The sequence below is a fragment of the Notolabrus celidotus genome, chromosome 2 (genome assembly GCF_009762535.1).
Source record: "Notolabrus celidotus isolate fNotCel1 chromosome 2, fNotCel1.pri, whole genome shotgun sequence".
Taxonomy (NCBI): domain Eukaryota; kingdom Metazoa; phylum Chordata; class Actinopteri; order Labriformes; family Labridae; genus Notolabrus; species Notolabrus celidotus.
Window position 1 is genome coordinate 30,277,028 of NC_048273.1, and position 19,458 is coordinate 30,296,485.

At 37.9% G+C, this 19,458-nt stretch overlaps 1 protein-coding gene across 1 annotated transcript in view; it reads left to right on the forward strand.

Moving 5' to 3' along the window:
• Positions 1-19,458, forward strand: part of pik3ca (phosphatidylinositol-4,5-bisphosphate 3-kinase, catalytic subunit alpha) — a 40,300-nt gene that overhangs the window by 15,274 nt on the left and 5,568 nt on the right. Inside the window, exons 7-25 of the mRNA XM_034673146.1 lie at positions 273-367; positions 495-650; positions 1,895-2,140; positions 2,684-2,769; positions 4,725-4,830; positions 7,788-7,940; positions 8,046-8,180; positions 11,923-12,047; positions 13,378-13,459; positions 13,834-13,998; positions 14,295-14,398; positions 14,505-14,676; positions 16,285-16,391; positions 16,620-16,741; positions 16,949-17,027; positions 17,166-17,336; positions 18,080-18,197; positions 18,604-18,755; positions 19,285-19,447. Coding sequence (XP_034529037.1) covers positions 273-367; positions 495-650; positions 1,895-2,140; positions 2,684-2,769; positions 4,725-4,830; positions 7,788-7,940; positions 8,046-8,180; positions 11,923-12,047; positions 13,378-13,459; positions 13,834-13,998; positions 14,295-14,398; positions 14,505-14,676; positions 16,285-16,391; positions 16,620-16,741; positions 16,949-17,027; positions 17,166-17,336; positions 18,080-18,197; positions 18,604-18,755; positions 19,285-19,447 — 2,537 coding nt within the window. The remainder of the gene's footprint in view (positions 1-272; positions 368-494; positions 651-1,894; positions 2,141-2,683; positions 2,770-4,724; positions 4,831-7,787; positions 7,941-8,045; positions 8,181-11,922; positions 12,048-13,377; positions 13,460-13,833; positions 13,999-14,294; positions 14,399-14,504; positions 14,677-16,284; positions 16,392-16,619; positions 16,742-16,948; positions 17,028-17,165; positions 17,337-18,079; positions 18,198-18,603; positions 18,756-19,284; positions 19,448-19,458) is intronic.

A 19,458-nucleotide genomic window follows, 5' to 3' on the forward strand; every position in this document is an offset into this window, starting at 1 on the left:
AGCCTCCCATCAATATTTAATGGCTACTATTCAGCCTTTACAATGGAGGGGAACTATAGTAATGAGCATGGCAGTCAATTAATTGATTGTGCTGCTATTAGTGTGATGCTGTTGTGTTAAAACAATGCTTAGAAAAGAGGCACAGCACTCAATGAATGCATTGAGTCCTTAGTATGAATGACGGTGGGTGTTGTTTTTTTAGGCTGCTGCTCTAGGAAAATTTGATTTATTGATTTTTTAATCTCAGTCTGTTTTTCTGTCTTCATATGTAGGTCAGATTATTGTTGTGATTTGGGTGATTGTGTCTCCAAACAACGACAAACAAAAATATACATTGAAGATCAACCATGACTGTGTGCCTGAACAGGTGGGGGACACTTATAATTATATATTCAGAATGAGCCATAAGTCAGTGTATGGCACTTTTATTCTCAAATTCAACATGAGGGAATGAAGAACGTGTGATGTAGGCAGTCATCTGTCTTTATTTTAAGGTGATTGCAGAGGCCATTCGGAAGAAGACACGCAGCATGCTGCTGTCTCCAGAGCAGCTAAAGATGTGTGTTCAAGAATATCAGGGTAAATACATCCTCAAAGTTTGTGGCTGTGACGAGTACCTGCTGGAAAAGTACCCCATCAGCCAATACAAGGTAAAAGATTTAGAGATAAAGTGTATAATGAGTATTTCCTGTTCATGTAAAAAAAAAATACGCTTTAAGATAAAGTTAGAAATGTATTTTGAAAATATCTGGCTTCTTAAATGTTGCAGTTTTCCAACTTTCACAGAATAAGTTGACTTGATATGTTGACACCCACAGGTGAACTAATATGTCATGCTGTTGGGGGCTAGCTAGCAGCAGTATGGCTTTCCACTGCTAGAAGTTGATAACTGATGATTGGAAATGTATTTTTGTGCTAGAAGACAAAACCATTATTTTTTTTAATTTTGTGTATGCTTTAAGGTGCTCCTTATGAACAAGAATGAAATCTAAAGGGTTAAAATAACTTTCAACTTTTTCTAAATCTTGACTTTAGATTTAGAAAAAAGTAGATCTTAGTTGGCTTCAAAAAGTTTGAAAGATTATTTCTACACATGGTGAGATTATTTTAATGTTCAGTAATTTCCTCAAACTCATTTGTTTAATTTTTAAATTTTTAAATTTTTTAAATTTAAAATTTAAAATTTTCTTTCTTCTAGGTTTTATTTATTTTTTCTTTCATCTAGATTTTTTTTTTTTGAATATTTGGGTGTGATTCACTTGTTTTCCTTATTTGTGTATTTGTTGTATGTATTCTGTATTGTTTACACAATATTTTTAGAAGTATAAGTGGGGTGGGTCTGTGGGAGGGAAAAAATGGGAAGAATGGAAGTCCTCTCTACCACACTGTACTGCTACCTGTGAAACTGCTTCCAATAAATAAAGTTATCGAAAAAAGTTCAGTAATGTATACCAAATATTTGTTTGAGAAAACAAGCATTTGTGAAAATATAGTTTGAAGGTTCAAAACAATATAAAAAGTGCTGCTCAGAAACTCTTGCACAGTGCTTTATGTAAAATTTAGACTCGTCTATCAAGCATTTAGCAGTACTGCTTAAAAGATATGTCTTAAAACTAATCAGACTAGATTAGGCTTTGAGCTGATCCATGACTTTTTCTTTTAAGTCAGCAGCAGGATGAAAACTAAGCTGGATGTATTTCAGATGCTTTATAATTTGAACTTACGTAAATGTTTTATAACAACGTGTAAAAGGAAGCGAGCCCATGCTCAGGGTCAAGGGGAATCTAATGTGGCATAACTGACTAATCATACCAGTTAATCATGGTGTAAGTTAAGTGGCTCTGTGTACTTTGGTTTTCACTGGTTCTTCCTCTCTCTGTCTCCTACCTTCTAGTATATTCGTAGTTGCATCATGCTGAGCAGGATGCCTAACCTGATGCTAATGGCCAAGGACAGCCTGTACACCCAGTTGCCTACAGACAACTTTGTCATGCCGTCATACTCTCGACGCATCTCCACCGCAACATCCTACATGAACGGAGAGGCAGCTGCCAAATCGCTTTGGACCATCAACGGGACTCTACGAATACGAATCCTTTGTGCCACTTACGTCAACGTGAATATACGGGACATAGACAAGGTGGGGGGACGCATAAAGCTTACAAGAGTATACATATACCTGCGTTTGAACTTATCAGTCAAATTTAAAATCAATACATTATTTTGACATGTTTCGAAGATGATGTTAAGAACCAGCCAAAGGGAAGTAATGATGATGATTACAGAAATAATCTTTTGGGCAGGTTTTGCAGATTGTTAAATTAAAAAACAATATCTCCACTGTGATTTAAGGTTTGTTTCTGAGCAATATCAATCCATTCTCTTCCTGTGGAAACTCACAGTCATTGTCCAGGTCTCATGTAAACAGAGAGTTGTGTTAGCTCATCCTGGCTTGCTGTCATGAATCATTTGTGTAAATGGAACCTGTCTTTGCAAAAGTGCTGGACTGCATGCCACTGAAGTGTAAAGAGCATTTAACATGACAGCTGTTACATGCTATTAATTGTATGTTTCTGAAATAACTTGACCTACATACCATTGTCTTACTGGTGTTATAGTGGCGATATATTACATCATATCATTAATGTATTTTCTATGGTTGCATGTTGTGTCTCTTGTATAGATCTATGTGAGAACAGGAATTTACCATGGAGGTGAACAGATGTGTGACAATGTCAACACACAGAGAGTACCCTGCTCTAACCCCAGGTAACTATCCAGCTGTCATCACTAAAACACAAACAACAGGCTTTTCCAAACATAGTAACAATTAAATAAACCAAATGTAATTAGTAAGAGAAATAACTTTTACTTTCTTTTCTTCACTGAAATACTGCCTTTGACAATTAACACTCCTAATTCATTTAAAGTGGTCTAAGGCATGGGGGGGGGGGGGGGGGGGTGAAGTTAACCATTTAGGGCTAACTAGTAACACTAAACTGCTGTATTACATTACTGTGAGACCAAACCTTTCTCCCATTCACATCCCCTTGGAGTAGGGTTGCAAAGGGTGGAAAATGTCTGGTAAATTTCCATGGGAAGTTAAGCTGGGGAATTTTGGAAATGTTCCAAATTGGAAACTTTACATGGGATTTATAGGAATCAATGGGAATTACCTGGGAATTTAATGGAAAGGTATCATATCCAAGCATAAATATTTTTTTGTTATAAGCAGACATCCATCCAAAATAAAACAAGTAAAACAGATGTATTTGTAAGTAGAACTTTATCAAGTGTTAAAAATTTTATTGAACAATAAATCTTTCATTGAAGAACAAAATATGAATATTGAGTTGAGTATCACTCCCCCCCCCCCCCCCCCCCCGACCCAACCCATTCAAAAATTAACAAAAATGCAATCCCAACAAAGTCCAATTAAAATTTTAAATAAAGAGTGCATGTAGCCCTATATCTATAGCCCTGCAATAAGAAGTGTGCTATGTGCATGTGATTGAGGCACAGCATAGATATTCAACTGTACTTGCATGAAATCTGGTTGTTTTACTCAGGATTATGCTAAAACATATTTTCCCCAACTATATTTAAGTTCCCCATGAAGAGCCAACCTTCAATTTAGTAAATTCATGGTTTATTCCTGTTTATTCCCATAAATTCCCATTTATTCCCATGGAAAGTTTCCAACTTTGAAAATTCACGGAATTTTGCAACCCTACCTTGGAGAGGTACAAGCCAAGGAATGCTGTCAATGCTGTGCTATGTGTGCCTATGTGTCAACTAGTCTTTATATAAATGGCTATGATTTACACAAATAGACTGACATTTTTTTATTTCCTGCTGGGTATCACTTGATTTCAAAATGTTGTTGCTAAAAGTAAAGGTTAATCTCACCCCTGTTTATCAGCGGTGTAACATTGTAAACTTTTATTAATAATAATAATAATAATAATAATAATAATAATAATAATAATAATACTGATAATAATAATAATAATAATAATAATACTGATAATAATAATAATAATAATAATAATAATAATAATAATAATAATAATAATAATGCATTTTATTTAAAAGCACCTTTCTCAACACAGAGGGATTAAAACACAATAGATACAATAACACAATAAAATAAATAAAATAGATAATATCAACAAGCTCCCTAAGAGCTCTTACCTCAGAGCCCAGGATGACTCAGCTAGGGATGAGTCGTGATTTTTGAATATTCAAATAATCATTTAATGATAAAAAAAACAGTTTATGTAACTATTATCTCGTATTAAAAAAATTGTGTCTTGTATTGTTTTCACCAGCCCCTGGTTGTAATGTGGTACAATCACCTGACAGTGGTTAGAGGGCATCTGAAAGCTGTTCACTTTTTGATGTTAAATAACAAAGAACTTCCACAATAACACCCAGACAGCATGAGAAAGATTAAGAGCCAGTAGCAGGTAAAATTGGGTGCGGCTCTGAGTTTAAATCTAATATGCCAAAATTGTGCACAGTCATTAAATGGGTCTCTGTCTCCTTATGTCTTCAGGGCGGTTGGGGAACCATTTGAATAATCAGCAAATAGTTAGCCCATCTGTATAAAAGCATTCTTGCTTGAAATGCCCATCCCTACCCTTCAGGTCCTCATTTTGATAGTTATTTATTTTTGTTGTCCCTTTCTTACCAATGATCTGTGTCTTATTTATGCTTTCTAGGTGGAATGAGTGGCTCACCTATGATATGTACATCCCAGACATACCCTGTGCTGCCAGGCTCTGCCTCTCCATCTGCTCTGTCAAGGGCAGGAAGGGAGCCAAGGAGGTAGGATAGAAAGCAGGGAAGGAAATGACTCTGCTGTGCAGCTATACAACTAATGTGAACTCGACTTGCATAACAGGAAGTGTCTTACTAGGCCATTTGGAAAGCACCACTTTGATTTTTTTTAACACTAATGAAGAAAAAGGAATGGTTCATACTTCCCTTCAGTTTTCTTTCAGGAAAGATGAAAAGTAAACTAAATGAATGGCATCTTGTGGATAGTTTAAATGGCCTTGATAAAATCATAACATGGCAAAGAGTCAACTATGAGCTAATGTTTTCCACTGCAAACAAAGACTAAAGATAGCAAAGAGCAGGTGTCCCGATCTTTTAACACCAGCATGCTACCCCATCCCTAAGGGACTTATTGTCCATGGTATAGGTACCTCCTATATGTGAACCGCCTCTCCGATGTGTTTCACTCTGGGTATTAGTGTCCAAGGTGAATGAGAGCTGTGGTATCATCTTTGGTTCTGTTTAATTACTAATCAGACATTGGTGCGTGTTGGCAGAAATCCTCAACAAAATCCTTATCAGGCAGAGGGACTTTTCCATTTGTGTTAGAAAGTCTTTGCTTGTGGAAAGTGATGGCATGGTCTCAAAATTGTTCTCTCTAAAGCTCAAGTGTTTGAACTTACAACTTCTTCATTAAGAAAAATAAACTCAAATGACACAAAAAACATATAAGGGCTGTGAAGTCTAAAGTAAATGTAATTTTTTATACTTCTATATGTAATTAAAAGTAATTAAATATCCTGAAGTGTAACATGAAGATATTCTGTGCACCTGATTTAAATGACGATTTTAACAAATTTAACAGTCTGAACATTTCTCTCCATTATTTGAAGCCAAATGTCACTCCTAACACACATAACAAACACCTACACTCATTGATGTCTCTTACATTTCTCACTGGCTGAAAAGCAGGAACAGAGACATGAGTGTGGAGTGTATCAGTGAGTGCCAGACATGGATATTGTAACAGACACCTGGGGGGTGAGCCCTGTCCCATTACGCGCCATGCTAGGCGAGATCAGGTTAGCGGATGTTCTTTCATGCCTCGCCTGAATTAAAGATAAACACTTCTCTACACTAGCCTTTTGTTCCAGCACTTACTATAAATAGGTGCATTTTGACTAGCTGTCTGCATGTAACTCTGTCTGCCTCACTATGTTGCCCTTTGTCACCCAGTTCCATTGCTGCTCCTTAGTAAAGACTTACTCTAGCATTGAGATGTTATCTTAAACATTTCCTCACCCTTTGTGTAGGTTAACGGGCACGCTGTAGAAGGAATACTGATTGTTAAATGAGCTGAAGAAAAGAAATGGTTGTAAAAAGTGGTGGAATGATTTTACTGCTCTTTTTTTTTATAGAGGTTCAGAGTTTAATACAATGAAGCACGAGGAGACATGCAGCCACATTTCAGAGATTGTCAACTTAACCTTGAATGAATGTAGGAACGCAGTTAAAACTGAATCTAGGCTTCTTCCTAAACCTTATTAAAAGCTTAAAAATCAATCAGAACAACCTGAAGTTATTACGTATAATCATCATTATATGCCAACCACATAAAACTTAGCAAGCCCTCATAAATCTTTGTGGAACCAGATACAGTTCTTGAATGTGTTCATCTGAAAATATAGAGACAAGCACATTAAAGGAAACAGCATCCACCCAGGGACATTTCCTTTATCAGTCCAACCAAGAAAATAAACACGTGGACAAAGTAAACCTCGATCACCAACACTCTGTAGAGAATTTAGAGAATTTCATTAGAATAGGTGGTGTATTATCAGCTTTTCAAACAAAAATTAAAAAGTTTGTGTATTTTTGCCTTTGTTTTAGAGGACAGCTGAACAGAGACAGGAAATGTGTGGAGCAAGGTTAATATAGTTTTGTATTTTTTATTAGTTTTTATTTTTATTTGGTTTTGACCTTTTGTTTTCAATTTCAGTTTAGTTTTAATTAGTTTTAAAGCGAGTTTGCTGGTTTGATTTAGTTTTTAGTTTTTGAAAATGCTTAGTTTTAGTTTATTTTTTATTAGTTTCAGTATTAGTTTTAGGTGCAGAAAACTGTTGAGGCCAGGAGTCAAAAATCCGACCACTGCAACAAGGACTATAGCCTCTGTGTATGGAGCACGCACTTAGACCGCTAGTCCAACAGCACCCCATTACAGAGGCTATAGTCCACTAAGTCATTGGGAAATTTGCATTGCAGTAGGCTTAAAAATAAGTAATAATATTAGAAGGGCCGAGCAGACCAAAACTGTTTGTTTTAACCTGTGTTCTATGATACAATACGATGCAATACCACACCATACATACCATACCGCACAAGATCATTCCATATGATACACTTATATGTCCCTGTAGGTAAAGTTGTCTTTGACTTCTCTGTTGTATTAATTTACAATAAACAACCCACATGCACAGAGACAATCACTTGACAATGACATAACATATATTGCACATCTTCAACACAATACACAAAATATCAACCGGAAGAGAGAGAAACTCCATGACACTGATGTGTAACCCCCACAGCCAAAAGAAACAGTATTAAAATTCTAATGTACTTTTAATTGGCTGACAGAACTTTCCTTTTTTTTAAGTTATATTTTTGCCTTTAATGGATGACCTCTGCGATGAGGGCTATAGCCTCTGTACCTGGGGCGCACGCTTAGACCGCTAGGCCAACGTCGCCCCCTAACACAAGATTTTGTCACAACTTTATTGCAGTGACTAGTGTATGGGTACATCATGTCTCTTTTATGTAGACTTTTTACTGAATTAGTGCCTTATGAGACAACACACCTCTAAACTACAGGTCCAAGAATAAAAAGCCTCTCTCTCTCTCTCTCTCTCTCTCTCTCTCTCTCTCTCTCTCTCTCTTTCTCTCTCTTTCTCTCTCTCTCTCTCTCTCTCTCTCTCTCTCTCTCTCTCTCTCCCTCTCACTCTCAGGAGCACTGCCCACTAGCTTGGGGTAATATCAACTTGTTTGACTACTCTCACACTCTGGTAGCCAACAAGATGGCTCTGAACCTCTGGCCTGTCCCTCATGGTCTTGAGGACCTCCTAAATCCTATAGGAGTCACTGGATCAAACCCTAATAAGGTATTCAAAAACAAAACCTTTCACATCTTCTCTTTCACTGCACATCATGTTTCCTCTGGAAGTAAGTACACAACATAAAAACATTCTTTAATCTCTCATGTGCAGGAAACCCCATGTCTGGAGCTGGAGTTTGACCACTTTAGCAGTCCAGTTAAGTACCCAGATATGAATGCAGTGGAGGATCACGCAAACTGGACCATCTCAAGGGAACTGGGGTTCAACTACAACCTCTCTGGACAGGTAATACTTGCTTACCCAGGTGTCCGTGAGTTATTGTTCTTTGCCTATGTGCCTGCAAGAGACTGTGGCTGAAAGTTTTATTTCCATCCATCTGTTGGCCTCACTCTTGTATGTGCCATATTCAAAAAATTCCCTAAAATTTGGCACAATTTCCCACTCTTAACTTGAAGATGACTTGATTTGATTTTGATGTTAGAAGGTAGAGGTTGTGTCCTTCCAGTTACTTTGAACATGCTATCTCAGCAAAGACATTCAGAGTTTATTTCTTCATGTTTTATCTTTGTGAGATAAAGACACCATCCCTTGATATTTTCAATATACAAACACATCCCATGTCTCTGTCCACCCTCTGACCACAGCTACATTGAGTGGTTAACACTGATGGATTGCATTGTAGAGACTCCAGACGCCTGTGAAACACACTTTTTTACGTTTAAAAATCTAAACATGTTCAAGAGCCTGTAAAACAGAGACCACACAGGGACAGCCAAAAACAGCTGGCTGCTTTGAAAAGCACAACGAATTACCTCAAGATACTTCAATTTAAAAGATCATAAGAATTAAATCAGTAATGCAGCACTAATCCTAAACTAATTATTCATTTTAGAAATGTGTAGTATTATCAGTATATTTTTTATAAATATACATCATGTAGACCAGGGGTTCCCAAACTTTTCAGCCCACGACCCCCAAAATATAGGTGCCAAAGACTTGCGACCCTCACTGTCCCTCAAAGTGATTTAATGTGGCTTCATCTAGCTGGTCTGTAGAAAATGACCCTACCTCTATGAGCATGTGGCTGTGTTTCCTATGCCTTTATTAATTAACCTGCTGCTACTGATGCTTTTGATAATTAACTGTTCACTGACCCTAAACTTAGGAGTCATCTGGCAACAAAGAAAGGCAGAAAACTCATTACATTTTCTATTTTCAAGGTTTTATTTCAAGTTTAGCTACTATTTATGTAGATATTTTTTACTATAATGGTTAAAATTGACTATTTTTAAATGACTTTTTTAATTCAACATTTTTGTTACTTTTTTTTAATTTCTTTGTACACCGCAAGTTAACAAATTATATATAAGTAATACAAAACCAACAAAGAGAAGAAAAATAAATAAATACCCAAAATACAATAATAATAATAATAATAATAATAATAATAATAATTTACAGTAAAAACAAAAAGGAAGATAAACATGGAAAAGAAAACAAGGTAAATAAACAAAAATAAATAATAATAATAATAATAATACATATTTTTAGATAACTTTTAAAAAAGACATTCTGGAAGACTTCTCACGACCCCCCATTTGTGTCTTGCGACCCCTCAGGGGGTCCCGACCCACCCTTTGGGAACCCCTGATGTAGGCTGTGTAAAGAGTAAATTAGATGATGAGGTAGCTAAATGAGATGTTGCGGGAGATAATTTGACATTGATTTATGAGACCCTGATGGAAGGTGCTGTAACCTTGTTTAAGACTTCACATAATGACACCATCTGCTATACTATCAGTGCTGGTGGTGGAGTGTAATTAATGTTAACAGATACAGTATGTTCGTTGCATCACATAACATGTTTAATTATAGATCGATCTAACTTACTTTTTTAAGTAAGGTGTAAGGCTTCAACATGATATTCAACATTCCAGCCAAACAAATATCAATACAAGTTTGAGACTTACAGTGTCCTTGGTAAACTGAGATGACCCCACCTCTTCATGTGACTCTGAGTGCCACTGTGCCCTGTTGTGTTCAGTTATTTATGATGGTGTTGATGATTCTGCCTTATCAGATTTCTTGGTGATGTTTGGCACGACAGCACCATCACGGTTTCTGATGTGAGAGGATGTGACTGATATGTGATGTGAGACAACATGCTAGGTTATTCATGATGTGTGTGTCAAATGTGACAAGTGCCAAGCCAAATACATGGTGTGATGAGAATTCATCAAACATATCATTAGTGCTTGATCCTGACCAAAGAAGTGCTTGAGCTTGTCTCGTGTAAGGATAAATTCTACATGGGAATCATTTATACATCATTTATTTTTTTCAGGAAGATAATTTGGCAACAGATAAAAGAAGTCTCCCAGTTGCATGCTCTTTGCTATCCCAGATGAGAGAAGCCCAAATTTATGATTTTGTTCACTCTAATGATAAGAGCATGAGTCCTAAACCAACGCACACAGCATCTGGCTGCACTGCTGTCCAGCTGCGCCACTGCTCTGTCCCAGTTTCAATGTTTACTGGAAACATTACAGAAGTGAAGTACAAGATAGTCTGCAGCCACGTTTAGGAATAACTTCTTAGTGTTAAGAGCACAAATACAAGTTTGCAGCATGTTGAATTCTGTAAACTGAAGCTTTTTGGAAATATTACATATTACAATCTTTGCTCATTTGAATTCCACATACAGCCGATCTGACAGTATAATCCCTTGTTGTTAAGTTTGTTTCTCGTTCGTTTGGTCTGATTGTATCTTATTTGTAAATTAGTTTCTCTGCAGCTCAACAGCTTGGTGACTTCATTGTGAATTTGGCTTCATTTGAGCAAAGCAATAAGGATGACAGGAACAGCAAGAGCAGACAGAATGGAAGATTAACTGGCCATGTGCAGTTATCTACAAACACTATAAACTAGTCTTACAGTGTATCTGTGAGAATCAAGTCAGAAACAGAGGAAACAAACATTTGATTGTAAAGTTGAAGCCAGTTTCTAGTACATCCAGTAAATGTATTTGTTAAATTCCCAAGTAATAAGTTTGTCATTAAAACTGCTCCGGCAAAAACAGATACTTATAGGAGAGCTAACACAGCAGTGCAGGTTATCCCAGTTAACTTTACCCTGTGTACCTATTAAGAACTGTTCTTTAAATGCCTTCTCTTTCAAGGGTTTGTATTTATTTGTATTATTTCATACACTGTAGATGAATACTGAAGGCATTAAAACTAGGAAATAACTTATATAAAATTATTTAATTAACAAAAAAAGTGTTAAACAAACCAGAATATGTTTTATGTTTTAGATTCTGTAAAGTAGCCCCCTTTTTCCTTCATGACAGCTTTGCACACTCTTGGTATTCTCTCAGTCTACTTCATGAAGTGGTCTCCTGGAATGGTTTCTAATTAACATGAGCCTTGTCAAGAGTTAATTTGTAGAATGACTTGCCTTCTTAATGTGTTTGAGAACATCAGTTGTGTTGTTCAGAGGTAGGGTTAGTACACAATGGATAGCCTTATTTGACTACTGTTGTAATCTGGATTATGGCAAAACCAGATTATTTCATAGTTTTTGATGTCTTCAGTATTAAACTCCAATGTTGAAAATAATTAAAATAAATAAAAACCTCTGAATGAGAAGGTGTGTCCAAACTTTTGACTGATACTGTATATGTGGCATGTTGTTACAGCCTGAGCAATGCCAGAGAGCTTGAACTAGAGTGTTGCTTTATGTCTGAGAATAATGTACTGCATTAAGTAATGTTTGTCTGAGTGAGTTGTGTTAGAAACTTCTCCATCAGTAATGGGTCTTAATGGATTACAATTGTTAAGGCTCCAAGGAAGATTGTTGCTCACACTCCCTCAATGACTGAATGTCTAAGCAGGACAGTGTTAGTTAGTTTGCCGGGGTAAAGAGAATGTGTGTCCCGCTTAGTTTTATTAAAAAGCCAAGTGTGGAGGGTTCAGGATTTCTTACAACAACTGTAGTAATGAAGCCTTTTCTTTCTGTTGTATTTCAGGGCAACCGTGTGGCCAGAGATCACGCCCTGACAGAGGGCGACACTGAGCAGCTCAGACAGCTGAGTAACAGAGACCCTCTTTCAGAAATAACTGAGCAGGAGAAAGACTTCCTCTGGAGACACAGGTAACACAAGCATGAGTTTGTTACCATTCACCATTTAACCATAACTTACACTACCAGTCAAAAGTTTGGACACACCTTCGAATGCAATGGTTTTTATTTATTTTAATTATTGTTAACATTGTAGATTAATACTGAAGACATTAAAACTATGAAATAATCTGGTTTTACCATAATATGGATTACAACAGTAGTCAAATAAGGCTATCCATTGTGTACTAACCCTACCTCTGAACAACACAACTGATGGTCTCAAACACATTAAGAAGGCAAGTCATTCTACAAATGAACTTTGGCTCTGCTACATGTCACTTTATAGTGGACAATGACCACGACTGTGCCTTCTGTGTATTAATAGTTATTTATTACTGACTGTTTATTTTAATTCAATAATTTAGCTGTAATATTTATCCAATATATTTATACTGCAACATTTGCACTCTGTGCTACCTCACTTACTGTTTTATTTATGTATCTATTCACTCCATTATCCATATTTAGTTTAGTTTTAGTTTAACTCACACAGTCAGCTCTTTTCTAGTCTGTCCTCGTGTTGTTTAGTCTTGTTTTTATATTCTGTCTTTGTTGCCCATGTATTGTTTGTCTGTCGTTCTTATTTGCATTTGCACTGCTTGCACCTGCCATGTGAGAAACGCAATTTCGTTCAGCTGTATACAAGCTATCTAGATGAATGGCAATAACGTTTGACTTGACTTGACTTAAACTCTTGACAAGGCTCATCTTAATTAGAAACCATTCCAGGAGACCACTTCATGAAGCAGACTGAGAGAATACCAAGAGTGAGCAAATCTGTCATGAAGGAAAAAGGGGGCTACTTTACAGAATCTAAAATATAAAACATATTCTGCTCTGTTTAACACTTTTTTTGTTAATTACATAATTCTATATAAGTTCTTTCATAGTTTTGATCTCTTTGGTATTAATCTACAGTGTTTAAAATAATTAAAACAAATACAAACCTTGAATGAGAAGGTGTTTCCAAACTTTTGACTGGTAGTGTGTACGTGGCACAACTTACTGTGTATGTCTTGTAGCTGTATGTTAATGTACTGTATGCAAGTGCCCTTAACACGGTTTGCTGAACTATTTTTGAAATAAATATTAGTTGTCTCTAATACATACCTTTTATTTTTTAAAAGCAGTCATGTTTTTTCCCGAAATTAAATACATATATAATATATAACATTTTATATAATTGAATACATAAGACAGTATTTGAACCTTGTATGCAGCATGTCGGTGTAAGGACAACTTGTCAGGGCGTACACTGGCAAAGCTAAGCAGTTTCTACCTTCCTTTGTTTCTCTACCAGGCACTACTGCATGAATATCCCTGAGATTCTTCCCAAGATCCTTCTTGCTGTCAAATGGAACTCCAGAGATGAAGTAGCACAGGTAATGCCATGCCATTTCACACCCACCTGTTTTATATAATGAATCATTCACAAAATATAATTGAGCTGAAGAAAAGAGTCATTCATTTGAGCTGTTGTTCAAAGTTTTGGTTGGGTTCTGAAAGATGGAAGTAAAATAAACTTTATTTTGATTTTAGCTTGAATCTATACCACCTATAAAATGCTTCTCCTAATGCAGAAACAGTATGTGAGGTAATTCACTTTAGCTTGCAAAGTGCACAACTGCATCCATTGTAAGAGTTTAGTGGAGTGTTTTTCATTAGTTGATAAAATGTGTCCACTCAATTATATTTCTTTAATTTCTGAATATGTAAGTGTTTAAATGACACTGATTGATATTTCTGTCTGTCCCAGATGTACTGTCTGTTAAAGGAATGGCCGTCTATCCGTCCTGAGCAGGCCATGGAGCTGGTGGACTGTAACTATCCGGACCCCATGGTCAGGCACTTTGCCGTCCGCTGCCTGGACAAATACTTGACTGATGACAAACTGTCCCAGTACCTCATCCAGCTTGTACAGGTAAGTCTAACTGATAGTCTGGCCTGTTGACTTCCGTGAATGATTGAAAGAAGAATGCGCTAAAAAAAAGAACTTGCTAAGGGGCTTAGAAATCCAAGACTCAAGTTTACTGCAGAGGCACCCTCTCTAGTTTGATATTTTTAATAAGTAGCTTTTGTTCAGCCTGTTCATTTGTGTTGAAGTATGTTTGCATTCACAGCTTGGGAGACATGATAGAGACTGAAATGAGTAATATGAACCTTCTCTTTGCGTCTATCCATGTGCTTTCCTCGTCCCTCTCTTTCCTCCTGAACTAGGTGTTGAAATATGAGCAGTATCTCGACAATCCCTTGGCCCGTTTTCTTCTCAAAAAGGCCCTGACCAATCAGAGGATAGGTCATTTCTTCTTCTGGCATCTCAAGTGAGTCACCATCCAGATTTCAGATGTACCGTTCTTTTCCCTGGCTAAAATCCCACCTGTCTTCCATGCTCATCACTCTCTGTCTCCCTCTTCCTCTTCCTCACAGGTCAGAAATGCACAACAAAACAGTGAGCCAGAGGTTTGGGCTGCTTTTAGAGGCTTACTGCAGGGCCTGCGGCATGTACCTCAAACACCTGAGCAGGCAGGTAGAGGCCATGGAGAAGCTCATTAACCTCACTGACATCCTGAAACAGGAAAAGAAGGATGAGACGCAGAAGGTAAGGAGGGCAGCAGCGCTCACACAGACACAATCACTGGACAGACTTAGTTGTTTTGTTAGAACCATCTGCACAATGCTCCCAGTTATTCTGTTTGCCTTCAAGGCCTGCTGTGTTTGAAATTTGATTCTCTAAGACGCACCTGATCCTCACTTATTGCTTCATGTGTTGCCGTCACTTATAGTATCAGCTAAAACCAGAGTCCAGTAAGCAACAATACCACAGCATGAAATATGTCACATGACAGGATTTGAATAACTATATAAAGTGAAATATTGCTCATGTATTGTGAACTTTGTGAAAATTAGGTTAGTTTTTTGTTTTGAAATCCCATCAGGATTGGTGTTTTTTTTTCTTTTGCACAACACCATAATGAAATACTACAGAAGAGGATTAGGGCCACTTAAAGAAATTTTAAACATTTTAAAAGGTTCAAGAAAGAAAACTCGAATTTTTTGAGAAAAAACTCGAAATTTGCGAGTTTATAAAGTCATACCTTTACAAGAAAACTTTGAATTGGTAGATTGTTAACAAGCTGCCCTTTGCCCATTTCCCTCCATCATGTACCCACTTGACAGCCTTATCAAATTGTACTTCCTACTTGTACTCAGCAATAAGGAGATACTACGGATTTTAGCCCAGAATCATCACATTATGATAAGCAGCCGGACTTTAAAAAGACATCGCTGTGTATTGGGGCTGTTCAGAAGAAAGCAGCACACTGATCTGGAGGAGGCAATTGCGCTTATTTAACAAGAAATTCACCTCAGCGGGTTTTCTTGTAAATGTATTACTTTAAAAACTCTAAAACCTTGAAAATCTATGACTTTATAAACTTGCAAATTTTGCAACTTTCTCAAAAAAATGTTTTTATTATTTCTCTGTAGCCCTAATCCTCTTCCGTAAAATACAATCACCTATTCATACACCTATAAATATCCCTAATGTTGTGTTGGTAATCAGTTAAACAATAAATTCTTAGTTGAATTCATTATTAACCATCAGAGCCATAACACCACAAAACTGCTGCCTCTTGAAGTAGATACTCTCTGTGAAAGTGTGGCTGTTTTCGAAACGCCCTGCTACATACTACCTATGAATGTAGTAGGCAGTAGGTATTGCCTACTACATACTGCGTTTGAATTTAGTATGTAGTATGACTTTTCTGTTTGATCTGTTATGCCGTACGCTGAGCCAGACGTCACCGGATTTCTGGTTTCAGAAAGCGGAAGTAATCAACGGCCAAGCTGATAGAGAAACTGCTGCTTTAGCATCCATTTATGATTTAAAAAGTTAAGAGGTGGTTTATATGGAATTTAATAATTTTCACAGTACCTAAAAACTGAGTTCCCCCGTCAAAAGAAAAAAAGAAAAAGCGGAACGAGCGCTGTGCATTATGGGAACAGTACGCAAGGCAGACTGGTCCGATGCATACTGTGAAATTTATCCAAATCAGTAGACATCCGCGGAGTTTTGGCATACTGCAGATTTTGCGCTTTTGCCCAAATCAGTATGTACTGCTAGTATAGTAGGTGGTTTCGAAAACAGCCTGTGTCGATGGTTACCATCACGAATATTTATGTGCAAATGCTTCCATGTCTTGTGAAGGTCCAGATGCGGTTTCTTGTGGACCAGATGAAGAGACCGGACTACATGGATGCTCTGCAGAACTTCACCTCTCCTCTCAACCCGGCGCACCAGCTGGGAAATCTGAGGTTGGGAGTTATTATTACTGAGCTAGTGTGTGTATTTCAGTGTGTGTGTGTGTGTGTGTGTGTGTGTGTGTGTGTGTGTGTGTGTGTGTGTGTGTGTGTGTGTGTGTGTGTGTGTGTGTGTGTGTGTGTGTGTGTGTGTGTGTGTGTGTGTGTGTGTGTGTGTGTGCGTGCGTGTGTGTGTACAAGTGACAAAAGCATCCTGACATTGTTTGACTGATTTGTGCGCAGGTTAGATGAATGCAGGATCATGTCCTCAGCGAAGAGGCCGCTGTGGCTGAACTGGGAGAATCCTGACATCATGTCTGAGCTGCTCTTTCAGAACAACGAGATTATCTTCAAAAATGGAGATGGTAACACACACACACACACAAACACACACACATACTCAGGGTGTCAAACCTTGTTTTTCATTCACTTCATCCTCAGATTCTGAGCATGCAGCACACTTAGCTGTTCTGCAGGTTTCCTGTCCTCTCTGTGCTGTATGTGTTTCTATCTGTCAGAACTCTGGGATGTTATTAACTTGAAATGTCTCCATTGTGTGTTTTTTGTTATAGACTTGCGGCAGGATATGCTCACTCTGCAGATTATTAAAATCATGGAGAATATTTGGCAGAATCAGGGTCTGGACTTACGGTAGTACTCACTCCTTTATTACCTCAATCTATTTTTATTTTTCTCTCTGCTCTGTCACTTGCTTCCGTTTCTTTATTCTCTCTCTCTTCCCTGCCTCTGTGCACAGGGGCTAACAATATCTGTTGTGTGTGTCCCCAGGATGCTCCCTTATGGCTGTCTGTCATTAGGAGACTGTGTGGGTCTTATTGAGGTGGTGCGCAGCTCCCACACCATCATGCAGATTCAGTGTAAAGGAGGTCTGAAAGGAGCTCTGCAGTTCAACTCAAACACTCTGCATCAGTGGCTGAAGGACAAGAACAAGGGCGAGATGTGAGCGCTATTTCTTTTGTTTTACACCTTTGCATCATTAAAGCTAGGGGTGGTAGTCACGGAAAACTAGCATGAATTTGAATGTAGCATTTCCTCAGGACTCCGTCTAACCCCTCCCCCCCTCCCCTCGGAGCTCCTCCGAAACGACACCCCTACTCACATGCACGAGTGCCGCTGATTCACGACCATATGATCGTGACTGATTCAAAACGGGTCTTCAGCACATCATTTGTATTTTGCACTATGTCAACTTATGTCTCACTCAGCGGTAAGAAAACACCAAAACATTATCATAGTGAAAGTTAAAAACACAAACAAACATGAAATGTACGCGCAGGAGGCAGGCAGAACGGCAGGACGGGATTTGATTGGTTTCATAAATTGGATCCTGAGGGCAGGGATTGGTTGGTGTTTTCCCAGGTTTACTCCGGCTGTAGATAGCGGCTTTTTTCCCACTCTTTTTTAAGAACACATTATGTATTGATTCCATCGGGACATAAAGATCATTTTAACCAGTATAACAAAAAGTGTATCTAAATCTGACTACCAACCCCAGCTTTAAATTACATGAAATAATGTCTATTTGGCGCAGAACCCATGTGACCCCAAAAACGGTCTTCAGGAATTTACTTCCACCTTCCTTAAGTTGTATTTACATGCTTTATTTAATAGCAGCAATATCTCCCTCCTAATTTCTCTGTTGATTATACCTAACCATGTCTTACTGGGATGTGTTTCTGCAGGTATGACCTGGCTGTGGATCTGTTCACAAGGTCCTGTGCTGGCTACTGTGTAGCTACATTTATCCTGGGGATTGGAGACAGACACAACAGTAACATCATGGTCAAAGATGATGGACAGGTGACTCATATATGCAACCTGACACAGCGCACAGTTTGGATAAAGGGGTGGACATGTTAACATTTTCTCACATATTTCACAGAAATAGTTTCAGGTATGATTGACATTTAAACACATAATTGCACACAAAATGTCTAACGTGCATAACATTGAAATTAGACCCAGATCTCAGTGAAGCTGAAAAAAGAGCTGACTGGCTTTTTGAAGTTTGAAAAACTGAGAAGCTAAAGTTTCACAATGCTGACGTTGTTTTTCAAATAATCAATACCAAGCAGACTCAGTAGCTTTTCTTCACTCAGCAGAAGAACTTATCATCAGTAGCAAAGAATTGGGGTTGATTCCTCTTATTCTCCTGTGGGTATACAGTATACATGTGTTGAGTGAACTTGATTCTGCTCTCTTCCAGTTGTTTCATATCGATTTTGGCCATTTCCTGGATCATAAGAAGAAGAAATTTGGCTACAAGAGGGAGCGAGTGCCCTTTGTACTGACACAAGACTTTCTCATCGTCATCAGCAAGGGATCCCAAGAGTGTGCAAAGACCAAAGAGTTCGAGAGGTACTGCAGCATCTGCACTCTTCTTTACTTCCTTGTATCCTTTTATATAACAACCCTTATCATGACAAGAAGTTTCATAATAAAGGTTTGAAATAGGTGCGTCTTAACGATTTACCTGCGTAATCAATTCCAGAGCACAAAAAATGGCTTCTATTTTGGGGATGCATGGAAATAGAAAAGAAGTTGGAGACTGTCCAGATTATTTTTGCACACAGTGGTTTTTTCTTGACTCACTTCCCTCTGCTGGGCAAGTTTACACTGTACTTACCCAACTAACTCAACCATGATAAGCTCCCTGAGAACTCTGTGAGATCATAGTTGCATCAATGCCTTACTGTGTGTGAGAGAGGGGGAGAGAGGCCAAGGTAAAGAGAGAGAAAGAAGAAAAGAAAGAATTAAAAAACAAAGAATAGAATCTTTTAAACACTTGTTCATATCTTACTGACTTCCCCCTCGTCTACAGCCGTTATGCAACTGTAATTAATCGTCATTTTTCTCTCTCACATTTCCTTTTTCCATCTCCCTCCAGGTTCCAGGAGATGTGTTATAAAGCGTACCTGGCCATCCGTCAGCATGCTAACCTCTTCATCAACCTGTTCTCCATGATGCTGGGCTCTGGCATGCCTGAGCTGCAGTCGTTTGATGACATCGCCTACATCAGAAAGACGCTGGCTCTGGAGAAAAGCGAACAGGTAATAAAGCC